This window comes from Alosa alosa, chromosome 5, assembly GCF_017589495.1.
Source record: "Alosa alosa isolate M-15738 ecotype Scorff River chromosome 5, AALO_Geno_1.1, whole genome shotgun sequence".
NCBI classification, from domain to species: Eukaryota; Metazoa; Chordata; class Actinopteri; order Clupeiformes; family Clupeidae; genus Alosa; species Alosa alosa.
This window is the reverse complement of record NC_063193.1, coordinates 20,017,160-20,035,459: the sequence shown is the minus strand read 5'-3', so window position 1 is coordinate 20,035,459 and position 18,300 is coordinate 20,017,160. Positions and strand designations below refer to the sequence as shown.

At 39.3% G+C, this 18,300-nt stretch overlaps 1 protein-coding gene across 1 annotated transcript; it reads right to left on the bottom strand.

Annotated features, from left to right (window-relative positions):
- Nucleotides 1-1,068: 1,068 nt before the first annotated feature.
- rchy1 (ring finger and CHY zinc finger domain containing 1) lies at nucleotides 1,069-17,823 on the bottom strand. Its single transcript, XM_048244506.1, has 9 exons — nucleotides 17,598-17,823; nucleotides 16,936-17,058; nucleotides 16,712-16,827; nucleotides 16,128-16,206; nucleotides 15,728-15,772; nucleotides 3,126-3,184; nucleotides 3,002-3,031; nucleotides 2,707-2,827; nucleotides 1,069-2,027 (listed from the first exon to the last, which is right to left on the bottom strand). Exons 1-9 carry the CDS (start codon nucleotides 17,649-17,651, stop codon nucleotides 1,860-1,862), a joined length of 795 nt encoding a protein of 264 aa, XP_048100463.1. The 5' UTR covers nucleotides 17,652-17,823; the 3' UTR covers nucleotides 1,069-1,859.
- Nucleotides 17,824-18,300: the final 477 nt, after the last annotated feature.

Genomic DNA, 18,300 nt, shown 5'->3' with positions numbered 1-18,300 from the left:
AAGCTCTCAAGAACCTTTATCTACAACTCCATCTGAAACCACTCATGAATCTCCATCTTCAACTCCATCTAAAAGCACTCAAGAGCCTCCATCTGCAACTTCATCTGAAAGCACTCAAGAACCTCCATCTGCAAGCTCTCAAGAACCCTCATCTACAACTCAATCTGAAACCACTCAACAACTTCATTTGAAACCAACCACAAATCTGATTCTACTAATCCAACTGACACCACTCAAGAATCTGATTCTACAACTCCAAGTGAAAACATAAAAAAAATAGCTTCAACAACTTCAATGGACACCACTGAAGCATTTACCCCTACTCAAACCGAAAATACTCAAGAACCTGCATCTATAGCTCCACCTGAAAACACTGAACATTCTACTTCTACAACCATGCCTGAAACCCAAGATTCTACTTCTACATTTCCAACTGCAACCACCCAAGGCTCAATAATCTCCAAGGAAGGAAGAGATGTCCCTTCTGCCAATAGCACTTCAGCCACTGGTGATTAAAAGTTTAACAATGGCTAAGCATAATATGCTGGTATTTCCAAAAATAGATTTCAAGATGGATCACAATAAAGGTACCACATATATGTATGTATAGTACTGTGCAAAAATCTTGGGCACCTATTATATTAGTTTTTTTAGCAATGTTACACGATCACATATATTTATTTCTCTTTATGTCCAGAAGATACAGGAAACACAAAAATGCATACTTTTGGTTTTGGTTCCAGTCTCTACCATTAGATTTGTACTTTTTGCAGTGTTATAATGACTGATCACACATGGGGAAAAGTGTTAATGGAGCTGGTTGGTTCTGGGTCTAGCCGGGACACATTAGAATCATAATTAGGACGGAGATGATGACAGTTTGACACATCGAAGACCTTATCCCCTTGTCATTCTGTGGCACAAGCTGCAAGCTGCTCTCAACACCACAGGGTCAGCTTTTGGGTAAAGACTTTTGCACAGTATTTTATACATACATCCCATAAATTCCATTCCAACACAGAATGCGATTGAATACACTGTAAATATACCATGCAATTCAATACAATATTGCATAAAATCTTTATTTAATTTTAAAATCTTTCATTTGTTACATCTTCTAGTTGCTATCAAAACTGAATTCATGTTGGATGTTTTGCCATCTTTTATTAAGGCAAATACCTTCAGATTCAATAGCTCCTGTAGACACCAGGGGGAAAGCAGCAGAGACATTCTTCAATAAAGAAATTCAACTATAAACAACTGTCAACGGAAATGCATGATCACAAGTCCGGTTCCTTCATTATTGTTACTTTTAATTGTGACATCACTGTACTCTGTGACCACTTTCTTTATGATCAATATTTGCATTTTATACACTAAACCCTCTAAACAAACAGGAAATATGGACTGATGTTAACATTTTGTGATGGGGAGTACAAACATTTGAATAATTCAGACAAGGAGACATGTGCAGGTGCTTCCCTAGCAAGAGTACTGAAAATAATAAAATGCTGTCATTGTCAGTATGTTTCACAATAGTATTAGTGGTTTAGAGACTGGATTAAATTAGCCATCTTCTCACTTTTTACAGTCATCACTTCTAGCTGAATGTAGCTTGTTGGCATTTAATGAATGCTACAATTACTGATAGGTTTTTTTTTTAACATATAGAAGTATATTAACTAAGGGGGAAATGTTCTACTCACTTTTATCATGGGCATGAATTCTGATAAGTGTCCTGAGATTTTGATCACAGCAACTGGGTTTCTCTGCATCATCTCAAACTTTATATATGACTGTGAAGGGAGTGTGCATCCTTGCATTCAGAGTCTGACATGGGAGGTAATGAGGGAAATGGGTCAAGGATCGGGAGGTGCATCCTGCTGTTGAGGCTCTTGAGGCTCTGGTTGTGGAGGCTGGATCAGTCCCCCATCCTGTGCTGTGTTGTACGATCCACAACCGCTACACTTTAAACCCAGGACATGGAAGGGCACCGTGCAGTGAGCTTGGCAGTCATTGCAAATGATCTAAAATGGAACAAGAGAATCAGCCATTTTACATTGACAGTTTTTTTTGTCATTCTGATTAAACTATTCCGATTGAAAAATTTGTGCCATCTGTTTACATGGGGTACGTTCTATTCCAATCAGGTGCTCTCAAGCGCTTTCGAATCTTTGATCAGAATAGCCGTTGTTGTTACATTTCCTTAAGAAGATACAGCAGTAAATCCGAATGACCGTATACATGGGTGTTCATTTGGAATAGGAGCAGACTACACCACCTCTTTCATTCCAATTCAAATTCTGATCGGATCAGGAATTTTCATTCCAATTGAGGTGTTTATAAGACAATTTTCACTCCGATTGAGTCGTTATTCTGTTTCTAATCGGAATAGAAGTGTAAACGTATAGAAAAAAAGGGCCAGAAAGAGTTAAAAAAAAATCAAGTTTGTAATGAGCGACCGGATGAAATAAAGAAATGCAGCGTTTAACAAAATAGACTGGCCGTATACTATATTACGACTATATAGACCGACTATATTATGACCCGATAAGATAGATAAGATCAAATTGGAGTACAATGATTGTGACCTAGAGATTAGTGGAATTTCTAGTTGATCACGGGTCAGTGGTGTAAACAAAGCCTGAGCATTTTTTTCAGACTATCATGTGTATAGCAGTCAATCATTATATGAATATAAAATACCTTGACAGTAGCATCCTGGTACTCAGTAGGCATTGGTGACTGGGCAATTTCCTTGTCCCTCTCTTCCCAATAAGCCTGCATATCGCAAGCGGAGTGCATACAGAGTGGGCAGCGGTAGGCACTATATATAGGGCAATAGAGAAGTCATGACTACTTACCATTCACCTTTTATTGGCATGCACAAAGAACATAATACTTGTTAAACATATATACAACTAGAACGACAACTGCTACTGCTACTGAAGAACTGATAACAAGACACCACTTTTCATATTTTCAAAGAAATATCCATTACCCTGTTTTGCACATCTCTATGAAGCAAGTTCTGCAAATGAAAACAAATGTTGGTATTTTTTATGCTGCATGATGTTATATGATATGTTATGTTATATAAAATTGGCAAAACGTATAACACGTACTTATGAAGTAAATGACCACAAGGAAGCACATCAGCTCCTATCCTAGATGTATGAATGTCCTGAAAACAATGCAAGATCAAAAACACTTAATTCAAGAACAAATACCCAATAAAAAGTAAAATAAATAAGTCTCAAGAGCCAATATTTTATTACCGTATTTTCCGGACTATAAGTCGCACTTTTTTTCATAGTTTGGCTGGCCCTGCGACTTATAGTCAGGTGCGACTTATATATGAAATAATTAGTGCTGTCAGTTAAACGCATTATTAACGGTGTTAACGTAAACCTATTTTAACGGCGTCAATTTTTTCAATCGCGAGAACCTATTTTAACGGCGTCAATTTTTTCAATCGCGAGATTAATGTTCTTTTTGGTGTAACAAACTTTGTAGTTTTTTCACATGCTGTTGCAACAACTAGTAACGTTAGAACAACTACAACACCACACCGGATCTAGCTAGACCGGAAACTAAACAATACGCACTGACGAATGGAATGGAACGTTGTATGTGCTGCACGTACACACCCCCTTTTAGGGGAAAGATGACTGATATAATGGAAATCTATGCTGCATCAAAGTGGGGAGCGAAAAGGGCTTATAGTCAACTTACTAAATCTTTGTCTTACAACAAACGTGAATAAAATGCACAAAATAAGGTTGGTATAAGAGTTTATCTGTGTGTTTATGGGATTAATGTAACCATGTTCCTATGTTTTGCTCTTTCCAGTTTACTAACAGGAGTGTCACGAATGTATCAAAAGCCACAGTCAAACTGCCCGTGGCTGACTATAATTAAGTTCAGCAAGCTTAACTTTACATGTCATAACATCAACTAAACATAAGTCACACATTCATTCTATCACTTGTAATATGAACGTATTTCCTACAACTAGGTGAGATAATTGTGTTATACTGTTTTTAGAATTGATTTAGATTAAGTGTTAGTTAGTATAATTTGTATTTTTGTCATTTGTATTTTAGTATATTTTTATATATTGTATTAAGTGTTAGTTAGTATAATTTGTATTTTAGTATATTTAGCATATTCTTTATCTTCTACTGTCCTTATTAATTAGTTGTGTTTTTATATTATATACTTTAATTACTCTTTCTGCTGTTAAAGAATGTGTTTGTGTTGTATGTATGCTGCTGAGACCTTGAATTTCCCCTGGGGATCAATAAAGTATTTATCTATCTATCTACTGAAGTTCCACAGTTAGCTAGCCAGCAAGCTAACTGTTTTGCATGGAATATTATGGTAAGTGTAGCTACATGCTAAATGTGTACAATACATGGTGTATTGCAAACGAATTAGGTTGGTAATGTACATAGTTTCGACATGAGCAAGTTACATAAACATAATTCTTCATAACTGCCGTGTTAGTAAAATGATTGAATGTCCTGTGAATTTATAACTAGATGTAACGTCAACGTGTGATTACTAGCTATCTTTCCCATTGGATCAATAATATAATTGACACTTGCACACACTTGGTTGGGCTTACGAGCCGGCCAAAGAGTAGTAGCCTAGGCTGACGCATTAGTTGTGTGCCGCCAAAGATTTTATCACCGTCACTTGTTCTGTTATCAACATTCCTCTTTGGCTGCTACTATTTGCGATGCACTCTGCTTTCGACATTTATTTACATTAGATTCCATTCTTTTCAATACAACTCCGTACACCAGCATCGCACTTTGCCGCAGTGTAAATCACGATTCAGTTATATTTGGTCGACGCTGCTTCATAAAATCCATGGTTCATCCAGTGTTTGCCTGTTAAAAACTTTGGCGTTGATGTGTGTGGCAAGTGACAGTGCACCATAGACTGTAGGCCTATAAAATGGCAATGCACTCATGTTGAAAAGTTCCTTATTTTCAATTGAACTCAAAGATAATGAATATAGTATGAATATAATATTTTCTGTTTGTTATGCCCTTTATAATGTGTGTAGGCCTACATTTTGTGCATGTGTTATATCAGCTATATTTCTGAAGAATATATTGTGTTGCCTCAGGTCTGCTGCACATCTTTTGAAATTTGATTTGAAATAATCAAATAGACCTACGTCTTAAAGTTAAGTTAATAAAGTAACTTGCTTTGCTTACATTTGAATCCCAATCAAGATACACAATAATTGCTTTATTGTTAATATGGACTCCTGGAAAGTTCAGAAATGCAAAATAATAGAATTTTAATCATATGATAAAATATGTGATTAATCGTGATTAACTATAGGATTCAGCGATTAATTGTGATTAAAATTTTTAATCGTTTGACAGCACTAGAAAAAAATACATAATTTAACATTTAAATGTTTTTAAATGTTAATTCATATTAATTGACATGAACCCTACATGAAACATTATTGTCTAGCGCGAGAGAGCGCTCTCAAATGCACAAGTTCTGTGCACTTTCAGTCAGAGATTAGTGGTAGCGCTATGCCTGAAGCACACATGCATACCTAAATCATCAAATTATGGCCGGGATTCTATTTATAGCCGGGCCTCAGATTCGGACAAATAAAGGCTAGTAATAATTTTGTTTCAATTTAACTCATAAAAGAGCTCTTCTTAATATTTTATATTGTTGGTTGGTTTAATATTGTTGCCAATGAAAAGTCATTGTCTTACACCACGAGTCTCCAACACATTGCTCTCAAGCTATCAGTTGCATGCCGTAGTGTTAATTTCGTCAGACGAGACGAGAGGAAATATGTTCGTCAACAACCTTTTTTTTCATGACTAAGACGAGACGGCACTAATGTCCTGAAACACTAACTATCTTAAGATGCATTATTGTTGACGAAAAAAGACGAGACTAAAATGTTTTGCATTAAATAAAAACTAAGATAAAATCTCTCTTCATTTTCGTCTACAAAATGAGAAGACAGAATATCTAGCTGTTACGTTTTCAAAATATTCCGAATGAGTTCATGCTCCTGTAGGCTAGTCTACGTGCTGTTGCTGCAACCCTGTGGCTGCAACACGAAACTACATGGAACAAGAACACTGGAGATTTCTGCCAGAGTTAAGCTAACTACCTAGTTTTATGACACAATGCTACATACCCAGAAGTTGAAGCTTCTCTCATACAAACTAACATCCCCCAGAATGTCCGTACGAAAATGTTTAGCATGTAATGTCAACTATTTGACTAGTTACACTGATGATGCAAAGTTTGCTAGCAAGTAAGCTAATATGGAAAGTTCGCTAGCAAGTTAGCTATGGATAAGATGGAGAGTTTGTTTGGGGAATGTGTTGCCTTTGGGCGCATATCGCCATCTAGCGTGGCGGAGTAAAACATTAATACTTGGGTCTACGACAGTGTTTCTCAAACTTTTTCAGACGAAGGACCACTTAACTAACCCTAGCTAAAAAAAAAAAGAAAGATTAGACCTACTTCACCAGTATATTAGTCTACCCAATAGGCCTACTCACTGAACCACCTTGCTTATCGTCTTTGCACTTTGCTTATTGTGTCAGAGGATTCATATGATTTAAACTGGCATATCTTACATAGACAGTGTTGCAGAACTGTTTGGATTTACATACAAGTTGGTTCAATATTGCAAACCACTCATCTATATGATATTTTACCACGTCTGCTCGTGGACCACTTGGGATAGCTTGCGGACCACCACACTTTGAGAAACACTGGTCTACGAATATCATGACAATGGTCCAGTCAAATCTTTTACTGTCTATGGTCAAATCCCAGCCGAGCTATAATTGTAGCCTGACTTACCTGTGCATGTAAACATACTGACTGACAAAAAATCAGAATGAGTAATTATAACAGACGAGTAGCTCTGTGGACACAATATTGTTGGAAAATTGAGATGTGTGAAACACTATTTGACTCAAATGGTAATCAGAAATAATTTGTTATAAAAAAAAAAAAAGACTAAACTGTTTTGACTAAAACTGACTAAGACTAAGATACCTTTAGTTTTCATCTGACTAAAACTAGACTAAAATGACGAGACTTAGTCGACTAAAACTTGACTAACAAAAATCATATTTGAATGACTAAATATGACAAAGACTAAAAGGACATTTAGTCACAAGACTAAGACTAAGACTAAATTAAAAATAGGTGACAAAATTAACACTACTTTGGCTATACGGAATAAGGTTTCCATTTCAACACAACACATGTCCCATGAAAACCTTTCAAAGTTTTGTGTCTCCTGTGTCTGCGTCGCTCACGACCGCAACGGTTGTTAGAATGTCGAACTCCTACTGCTGCTCGTTGCCGATACGAAGTGTTCATTTCAAAGCGTTACTGACAGATAGACAGTTTACAATCGGATAACCCCGTCATTGTAATCAAAATATGTCTGAGTTTATTGGCAAAGCTTATGTTAGCGAACTAGTATGATGCTACTACCCACAGGTTGCTTGAAGCAGCCGGCTCAACACACAGGGCGAGTTGACCAATCATAGTTTTGTGAATAAAGTTAAAGCAAAAACAGCCTACATTTTCAAAATAGTTTTCTTTGTGCATGTTGATTAACTAATGACAGCCTACTATTGTCTGCTCCACATTTTCATAGTCTAATTCTGTATAGAGTTAATTTAATGATGGTAATGATTTAATATTGCTGAGTGTTGATGAAATGGTGGCACAGGCCGATGGTTGTACTGACTCCTTCACATTTTCATGGCCTATCTAATTATATTGATATTGTACTACTTTTTTATATCAGTCTTTGAAAAAAAAAAAAAATCATGTCAATGTCAAAAAATCATTTTCGAGAATGAGGATTAAATACTGGACATATATTAAATATTGCCGTTTTTCCTTTGTCTCCCTCACATTTTCATCTGTTCTTACGAGTAGTAATCAAAAACGATTTACTTAATGTTATACAAGAACAGAATAGAATTGAACAGAATTGAGTTCAGACTTGAGTAGGGTTGCAAAATTCCGGGAATTTTCAAAGTTGAAAACTTTCCATGGGAATTAACGGGAATATATGGGAATTAACAGGAATAAATGGGAATTAATGGGAATAAACTGGGAATTTTTAATATGTCAAGTTAGTCTATAACAGGGAACTTAAATGTAGTGGACAAAACCCCATCTTGCAGCATACTATTAGATAACAAACCTAATTTAATGCAATTTCAGTCAAATTTCTACCCTGCACATATGTCAATCACATGCACACAGCAATCGGCATAGACTGTTAGACATAAAGGAAATCTATGGTGCGTTCATATGCATGGGGAAAAAATGTTCCAACCAATCGGATTTTGTTGTTGAGTGGTGTAGTGTATCTTGGGCAGTTCAGTGTTGCTAGTTTAGAGAATGGGATCCCTGCTAGCATGCTAGCTAGCTTTGTATGCTAAGCTAAGCAAAAATCCGAACATACAAATCATATTGCTTATTACGAAACAAAATGTTAATGTTTGTATATGAAACAGTTTGTATGAATTACCCAAAATTCCATGTTAATTTCCGTAAATTCCCATTAATTCCCATAATTTCCTTTAATTCCATGAAAGTTTCCAATTTGGAATATTTCCAAAATTCCCCAGCTTAACTTCCCATGGTAAGTTACCGGAAAGTTTCCAGAAATTTACTGGAAATTTTCAGCCCCTTTGCAACCCTAGACTTGAGTTTGGTATTTTGGGGCCAGCCCCCCCCAAACAGTCCCAGTTTGTCATGTGGCCCCTTGGGGAAATTAGTTGCCCACCCCTGCGTTATCTAGACATGCATGAAAACATTTGAAAACAAAACTCACTGCAATGTAGGCTAATATTTGATCACTGTTTTGCTACTAATTATGACCGCCACTAGCGAAGCGGTCAAATAGGGATTGTCAAAGTTCCCCCCCCCCAAATACATGTACTGGGCTGGGACATTTAGCTCAAAGTCTCAAAAAGCATCTGAGTCAACGTTCATTCCCAAACACCCATAGGCTACTTCAATCCTCTGTTTTCAAAGGTGATTCAAGTAAGGAAGACTGTAACCTGCGTTGTGTTGAACCTGCGCGATTCAGGCCTGCACACGCCCGGACTCGAACCCGCGAACAGCAGCACCTCGGATCGGGAGGCGAGCGCGCTAACAATTGAGCCAATAGCCCAGGCTACTGGCTCGCATGCCAGCAGCACTCGAGGCGTCGGGGAGTGAGCTTTACCAATATTTCACAAGCACAGCTAAGCTAGCTGGCATCCGTTACACTCACCCCCCTAAACCTCACTCCCGATCCGGGTCACGGCACCAATGTAACCTGCGTTGTGTTGAACCTGCGCGATTCAGCCCTGCACACGCCGGACTCGAACCCGCGAACAGCAGCACCTCGGATCGGGAGATAGCCCAGGCTACTGGCTCGCATGCCAGCAGCACTCTTGAGGCGTCGGGGAGTGAGGTTTACCAACGTTCCACAAGCACAGCTAAGCTAGCTGGCATCCGTTACAAGAGCATGGCTCAAAGTAAAGTAACTAGGACTGAAACTACATAAATTCGTCAAAGTGAATAATTTGTGTCAACTCGCCGCAATGTAGATTTATTAACGCACCCGTGATCTACATCTCCATTTAAACCAACTGTTTTAGAGCGCACGTTGAGAGATGTATCCAGGGCAGGGCTGTAGCCCTACCTACACATATTTGTTACACGTGCTACAAAAATCACTCTTTGCGATGGATGATTTAGTACCAACGTTACACCGGTCCAATACAGTTTTGCCTATTGTCATGTACTGAATAGAGAGCTATCTCTTTAAGAGGAACTTTATGTTATGAAGTGTAATTGGGGAACCTGTTTAATGTTACACTTGCCTTTGGAATTGGGAGTAAAACGACAAGCAGTTGAAACCGGTGTCCGAGATTTAATTCTGTGAATGTGCAACTATTAACAGTTTAATAGTACAACATAAAATATAACATTGGCGACGAGAAGTGGGCGAGCACAAGTACGAGTGAAAACGTGAATTTTAATATGGATAAAGTGAGTATCCCGATGTTTGAGTGCTTCAAAGACCCGGCTACATTAGGTCGACGGTGGACTGGATGGCTAAATTCATTTGAACTTTTTGCCGACGGCAAAGGACTTTTAGTCAATAGAGATACACCTGCTGCAACTTTACAACGCAGGAGAGCTTACTCCTACACCATGCAGGGCCTGATGTACAGGACATTTTTACTACCTTGCCTAATACGGGTGGTGTGGCTGATTACGGAGCTGCAACGCAAGCCCTGAATGATTACTTTGTACCTCGTGTAAATACTGGAAGAGTAAACTAAACAAGGAGAGACAGTGCAACAGTTTACAACAAGGCTCAGGCAAGAGGCCAGAGATTGTGCATTTGGTGCCGATATGAACAATCAGTTTCGTGACGCAGTCGTGGCACGATGTTCCTCCAGCTACGTTTGCCGAAAACTTTTGGAAGAGGGACATGACCTCACTCTCGCACGTGCGTTGGACGTCGCATCACTCTGCGAGAGGATTGAGGAGCAGTTGTCTCTAACAACGGGAGGAGGAGCTGCAAGTGCAAATACAGAAACTGTGAATAGGGTAGGATCAAAGCACAATCAAGCTAAATTTAAGAGACTTCAAAATCCACAGAAAAGTAAGTCAGAACTTCACCAATGCTATAGATGTGGAAATATAGATCACTTCGGCAAAGATCCAAAATGCCCAGCTAGAGGACAGAAGTGCCATAAATGTAATGGAAATGACCACTTTTCCAAAGTATGCAGGACCAAAAAGAATAGGAAACAAACTGTAAATAATGTGGAAGAACAGACAGACTATGCATTTTTTGGTGACAGACAACTCCATGCAAAATAGGCTGAACGTGTGCCTGGGAGGAGTAAACCTGAAGATGCTCATAGACCTGCAATATAGTTGATGAGAACACATGGGGAAAACTGAAAAATGAACACATAAAATGCCATTCCTATCTCTCAGCAGACAGGAAGCTATATGCTTATTCGTCCAACCAGCCATTAACAGTAAATGGAGCTTTCAAGTGTGAAACTAAGATTGGAAATTCCAGTGAATATGCTGAGTTTATTGTCATCAAAGGACATGGAGAACCATTATTAGGAAAGGACACCGCAGCAAAGCCTGGAGTACTAAGAGTTGGAACGGATATAGCAGCAATAGCAGATCTAAAACAGTCTGTACTGGCACAGTATCCTGATGTGTGGACTTACATTAAATCCTGCAAAATGTGAGTTTAATATGGATCGCTTAGTCTTCATGGGAATCCTGCTGACAAACAAAGGAATTGGGCCTACTAAAGAGTGAGTTAGGGCAATAGTGGAAGCCAGAGAGCCAGAAAATGCCTCAGAGGTGAGAAGCTGTCTGGCTGCCTGTTACAGCAGCCAGTTCATTCCAGAATTTGCGACTCTGGCGGAGCCATTGAGACGTCTAATCAGAAAAGAGACTCAATTTGTGTTTGGTCCAGAGCAAAGAAAAGCATTTAATGCACTCAAAGATGGACTGGCGAAAGCTGGAACCCATGTACTCACGATAAGGATGCACCAACACGAGTGATAGCGGACGCCAGCCCAGTGGGACTCGGCGCTGTGCTTGTGCAACGCCAGCAGGGCGAGATGGTTCCTATCTGCTATGTGAGCAGAAGCTTGAGTGACTGCGAGAGAAGATACTCTCAAACAGAGAAGGAAGCCTTAGGTTTGGTGTGGGCCTGTGAAAGACTTCATCCCTATGTATATGGCAGACAGTTTGAGCTTGTCACTGACCACAAACCATTGGAGGCAATATACAGCCCGCGATCGAAACCCTGTGCCCGTGTGCGAACATCGCTGACCCATTGTCACGATACCAAAATGATGACTTCAATACGATACCTGCCATAAATATCACAATGCTCGATATTGAAACGATACTACGGCGAAATCCTAAGATATCTGGAAAAGAAAGGACTCATACCTCCTCCAAGTGTATTGAATCATTTGTGTTGAATTCGGTGCACTTTTGTAGTGTGCAGGTCAACTCTGGGTTCTAAACTTCCTACATAATTATCATTTTTTATAGTCAGTAAAATAGTAGGCCTACTTTGTGTGATTAAGTCATAGCCAAACTAGGCTAGATCAAGGTCAGTGTTGAAATTACTGCATGCAAATCACTGAATGCTATGCAGAGGGGCCTAATCTTTAGGCCATCTGATGTACAGTATAGGCTACCCTAGGCCTTCCCGTGTTCATGGGATTTCTTTGACATTTGCAAAGGTAAAAATGTGAGGATAGTCTTCTTTGCGCCCAGTGTACAAGTATGACATTCCAACCACTCAGGTCTTCGTCAGATAGGCCTACACCATTAGCCTACCTGTTGCAATATATCTGTGTGCATTCCTACATTACGTCTATTTCTTTGATAACATTTGCTACCACGTCACAATAAGCCGCTATTATTATTAGGACTCAACACGCTTTGGTGGTATTATATGCCATGGGCTTTAATTAGCGCATTTCGGGTATCCTATCTTACATCTGGCCAATAATTATTAAACAAATTGCAGTCTACATGCCATGACAAATATTACCAGTAGTACTGACCGAACATGAAATAGATTGTTTACAAGTTATGGTAATGTTATTCTGGCGTGAACATTGCGCTTTCATCATGTTAGCACCCTATGATTACAGCTCGTTATGTCTCGTCAAAATGCATTGATGAAGGAAGGTTCGCTTTATCCGAGAACCATATACTCGTTTCACTTAGGCTAGACTAAAACAGAAGAGAAGAACTTGGCACTAACCATGTAGTCGTGTTTTCTATAGCATATTCGTTAACCTGTCATTTTTTGAACTCTTTAAAAATGTTGGGATATGTCTGCCAGGTGTTTAGCCAAGTTCCATGCGTAGCCTACTGCTTTTAAATGACTTTAAAAAATATTTTACAAACGGGCCTCTGTGTACCTGATGGCTTGCCTTCACTATTCGCGATGTATCCGAAATAGTTGCAGATTTTACTTCACCTTTTGTTTTATCCACAAGGCCGAGGACTGTCGGCAAAGAACTAGGTTGACGTTGGCTGCGCACTCACTCACTCAGAGCTGCCTGCTTGACACGCCCACTTGCCTAGATGCGTGCAAGGAGCAGTGAGAGCAGCAGTTCACAAAAACACAGAACGTTATTATTTTAATAAAGTATCGATTCTAAAAACGTCGAAAATCGTATATCGTTTTTTGCGTGAAGGCATCGTGATACCTTTTTAGTATCGATACACCGTGCAACACTAATTGTCACGCATGTTAGGGAAGACCGCGATAAAAGAGCAACATTCACATGGATCTGAAGAATATGTGCGGTTCATTGCTGTGAATGCCACTCCTAAAGCTCTGACAACAAGAGAGGTGGAGGAAGCCTCAAGGAATGATCCGGAGCTGATAGAGGTGAGAAAAGCAATAGAGACTGGATGTTTTGAAAAATGCATGGCATACGCACCTACAGTCAATGAACTCTGTGTTATTGGCTACATTGTGCTACGCGGTACACGTATTGTGTTACCTAAAGCCTTTTGGCGAGAGCACTCATGTCGCATGATGAGGGACATTTGGGGATTGTTGGAACCAAACAACATCTGAGAAGCAAAGTGTGGTGGCCAGGTATAGACAAAGCTGCAGAAAGACATTGTAGAGCATGTCATGGGTGTCAGATAACATCAAGACCTGATGCACCAACCTCTATACAACGCCACTGCCAGATGGGCCGTGGAAATATTTAGCCGTGGACTTACTTGGACCACTACCATCAAAACACTCAATCCTAGTTGTGGTAGATTACTATAGCAGATACTATGAGTATGATGTACTCACTTCCACAACGACTGAAAAAGTGATTGACAGTCTTGAGTCGATATTCAGTCGACATGGACTACCGGTAACACTGAAATCCGATAATGGACCACAATTCAAGTCAGATGAATTCAGAAATGATTATACTGAGAACGGAATTACACATGTGAGAACAACGCCAAAGTGGGCTCAAGCAAACGGTGAAGTGGAGCGCCAGAATGCTTCAATCATGAAGCGCATCCGAATTGCACAGTCAGATGGACTTGACTGGCAGAAAGAACTTAGGCGATACGTCACTGTGTACAGAGGAATCACACACAAAACAACAGGGAAGAGTCCAGCGGAACTCTTGTTCAATAGGAAGATGGGAGGCAAGCTGCCGGAAATCACATCCGCTCAAATGGATCTGGAAGTAAGCGATAAAGATGCAGAACAAAAAAGGAAATATAAACTGTACGCTGACTTTTTCAGAATACTCTGATGTGGATGTTGGAGATCAAGTGCTGATGAGACAAGAGAAAGTGGATAAGTTCACTACAACATTCAGCAAAACACCACATACAGTAGTAAGCAAGTACGGGAACAAAGTAACTGTGGAATCACCTGCTGGAACTCAGTATAGCCGAAACACAACCAGTGTGAAGAAATACATTACAGACCTACAAGGAACAGAAGAAGTGGGAAATGGGGAGACTGGGTCAAACCCAGAGCAACAACCAGCTATGGACACTTCCAGTAATCCTGTTGTGCCAGCTTAATAGAGCAGCCCTCCTGCACTTCTCCCGCACTAGGCCTCAGCGCCACAGAAAACCACCTGAGAGACTAAAAGACTTTGTCATGACTTAAGTCACATGTTTTTATTGAGAAAAAAGAAAGAATTGACTGTTCTTTGTCAATGTAAATGTTTGCTGTACTAAAGCAGATGAGTTACATATGAGTTCTGATAACCAGTGTTTGAATGTTACAGATGATTTATGAGTAACCAGTTTAAATGCTGTGGGTAACTTTAAAATGAGAAACAACAGTAAGATTTGAGAAGACATTTTAGTTGTGTTTGTATTCATGACAGAGAACATTGCCCTGAAAGAAGACATGTTTATTTCGTAAGAATTTATGTAAAAGGGGGGATGTCATGTACTGAATAGAGAGCTATCTCTTTAAGATACTGACAGGGATTGTTTTGTTTAATAATAAATAAATAAATACATTATGCTGCTACCTTCTGCTTTTCCCAAATACAATGTAGCCTACAGGTGTACCTTTCATCAGTCCAGTTGCAAAGGATGGACTGTGATGAACTGCCCTACTTGTGATTGTTTAGATATTTTAAAGGTTTTAACAATGCTACAAATGTTTTGGCAAGTGCTACAAATCTATTTACCTTTGCAGCGCCAGTAGGCTACTTTGCGTGCGGCCCGCAAACACACATTCCAAACAAGCATACACAAAAGTTTCAAGAGTGGGGGATGGAGTAGAAGATGGAGACAAATTCATTAATATGATTTATTTTCGTGGAATGGATGTACAGGACTGAGCGGCGGTCATATTTTTTGACTAATGTGACTTACTCCGGAGCGACTTATAGTCCGGAAAATACGGTAATACTGAACTCTGTGGGATATAAAACACTGCTCTTTATATTTCTCTATGGCAAGTCAAATCATTGGAGCACAGAGGTCATGATGCAGTCAAATCTTGTATTCACTCAACATACACCCACCAACATTTAAGAGCATGTCTTCAACTCAATTGCCCTCCAGATGTTAACTAAAATCCCAAGACAGTCCCAAGATAGTAGTATTACAGTTTTAAAAGGTGTCACCTTACCTCCATGCAAACTGGGCAATTCTGTCTGGACACATTCTCCACACACTAAAATCCAAAGAAAGATCAAATATTACAGGTGCTCTAAGCGATGTTGCGCGGTTTCTAAGATAAAGCATTTTTGTCACATACAGCAAACATCCCCTTACAGAATTTTCAGGTCTCTGGCAAACAGTTGCTGCAAATTTGCGGCAAGGTCATATTTTCACATGCAAATTAGGTTTCTGGCAAACAGTTGTGGTTAACGTTTGGCAATGTTGCAGCAAATTTGCAGCAATGTAATATGCAAATTAGGTTTGTAACCAGAAGCTCACTGGAAGTTTGCCATTATTGGCTAAGTGTGGTGGCAAATCACTGGCGAACACGTTTGCCACTAGTGGCTTGGACATGAAGACCTCAATACCTTATGATTGCCTTGAAGATTACAGGCTAAACACAGATTGCACTTCTCACAGTGAAAGTACTTCTCCCTTGGTCCAATCCTGTGAAAGAAAAAATATGGTATGCTATGATGAGTCTCTAACAAAATCCAGGTTACACATCTGACTCAAAATCAGGTTTTATTGAACAAGTGTGTTAGCACACATGAGGAATGAATACGGAAAATGTCTATAGGCCAGATAGCTTAAATTATACACAATACAATACAGATAATATACTGACAGTGTCCAATATTATTACTGTACATATTATACTGTACAAGTAACATAGACCTCTACAAGCCAATTAATGCACAAAAAACCGCAATATGAAATCACGTATGGGGAATTAAATGTATGAGTGAATGGCATAGTAGACAATGCCATCAGATAATTATGAGTCTGATAACAAGAGGGAATAAGCTGCTATTGTCTAATGGCTCTGATATATTCTCTCTTTCTTTTGGTAGGCCTACTTATCTTAAGGACTACAGTGATGGTGTGTTCCATGATCACTTATACTAGCATGGACAAGCAGGATCACAATCACATCTCAATCAAACGTTACCTGCATATTCCACAAGGTTTGCAATGATACTGCTTCTTATCCTTGTCAAACAAATGGCAAATACCGCAATAATATTCCCCAAATTCCACGTTACACTCCTTGCAAGAATGTTGCGCCTGTAATGAAACAACATTGAGTAATTTACGTCCGATGTGTAATAAGACATAACCTTTTGGAAAGTAATACTAACAACAGCAAGTTACATGAACTTAGAATGAAGTTACCTCTTGTATGGCATTGCACACGATGCACTGGACCTCCTTAACCTGGAATCGATCCATTTGATGGTCTTCTTCTACAGCATCATGGCACAATCTACACACGTAGAACTTCCCACAGCAAGGTGCCTATGCCATGACATGATTTATTGATGAGAATGGTTGTGTAACAACATACAAACGGCACTGTAAACTGCAAACCCACACGTTAACCTCTTTAACACATTACATGCGCAACCAACCACTGAGAACCATTATGACAGTGAGGATAACTAGCTAGTTAGCTAGCTGACCCGTTGTCTTGCAGCTTCAAAGTCTGATGTTAAATCTCAATGACATTTCCCGGGCACATATCTATCGTTTTTCCGTTGTTATTAAGAATGTAAATGCAGATGAGTTTCCTTACGAACAACTTCAACTAGCTACTTTACAGGACTAATTTGGAACCTTGCTCATGCCGCTTTACTTGATTGTTAGCTTGTAGTGTTATCATTTCGCTGCAAGTTGACTGCTAGTAGCTAGCTAGCGATAGCACGTTTGTTTCCATTGCATGGTCACCTAACCCGATCATTGAGAAGTAATTTGGCATTAAACAGTGGGCACACACAATTGTCTGTTCAAAGGTTAATGTGTAACACTGTAGTTTTGGTAAGTAAATGAAATCTCACTTTCAGCCGACAGCTGCGCACGTAGTGTTCACACCCCACTTCGGTGGCAGCCATATTTTGTGTTGATAGGCTACGAGACTTAACTTTACGTCGGGACAAATTGAGGAACGGCAACACATCCCAGAGTGCGCAACAACTCTAAAAGAAAAAAAACGATATAGGCCCATGAAATTAAGAATAGCCTAGTCTTTCATACTTCTTTTCCTCATCTGATACCCTGAATCCCTGATACCATGGACACACCGGTGTAGCCTAAAAATATAGACTATGACTGATGCCAGAGATCAGTTAGATAGATAGATAGATACTTTATTGATCCCCAAGGGGAAAGTCACCGTCTCAGTAGCATACAGACATGAGACATCACACACAACATGAACTTACAGCAGAAAAAGTAATAAAAAAAAAAAACTCCACTGTAGGCTACAATAGAGACAGTAGAAGATAAACATGATACTAAAATACTAAATATAGGCTATTATATAAACTAAATCAAATATCAACACAGTGTACTTAAGGATGATCAAGCATGACAGGGCAGGATTGAGCCTGTAATTCAGTGTGCATTGTAACTCTATGAGAGTGAGTTGTCAGTTGTCAAGTAGCCTATAGGCTACAAGGTTCAGAGTATAGCCAGATTGTAGGCCTACAGTGCAGAAACATTTACACATAGGCTACCAATCTGTTGACATGATTTATTTAT

Bases quoted from the DNA above. Each gene is read 5' to 3' on its own strand.
- rchy1 (XM_048244506.1), bottom strand. From the start codon at position 17,651: ATGGCTGCCACCGAAGTGGGGTGTGAACACTACGTGCGCAGCTGTCGG. The intron at 3,032-3,125 runs GTACGTGTTATA...TTTCATTTGCAG, and splicing joins TGTGGTCATTTACTTCATAA to AACTTGCTTCATAGAGATGT. The intron at 2,028-2,706 runs GTATTTTATATT...GTTCCATTTTAG, and splicing joins ACCAGGATGCTACTGTCAAG to ATCATTTGCAATGACTGCCA.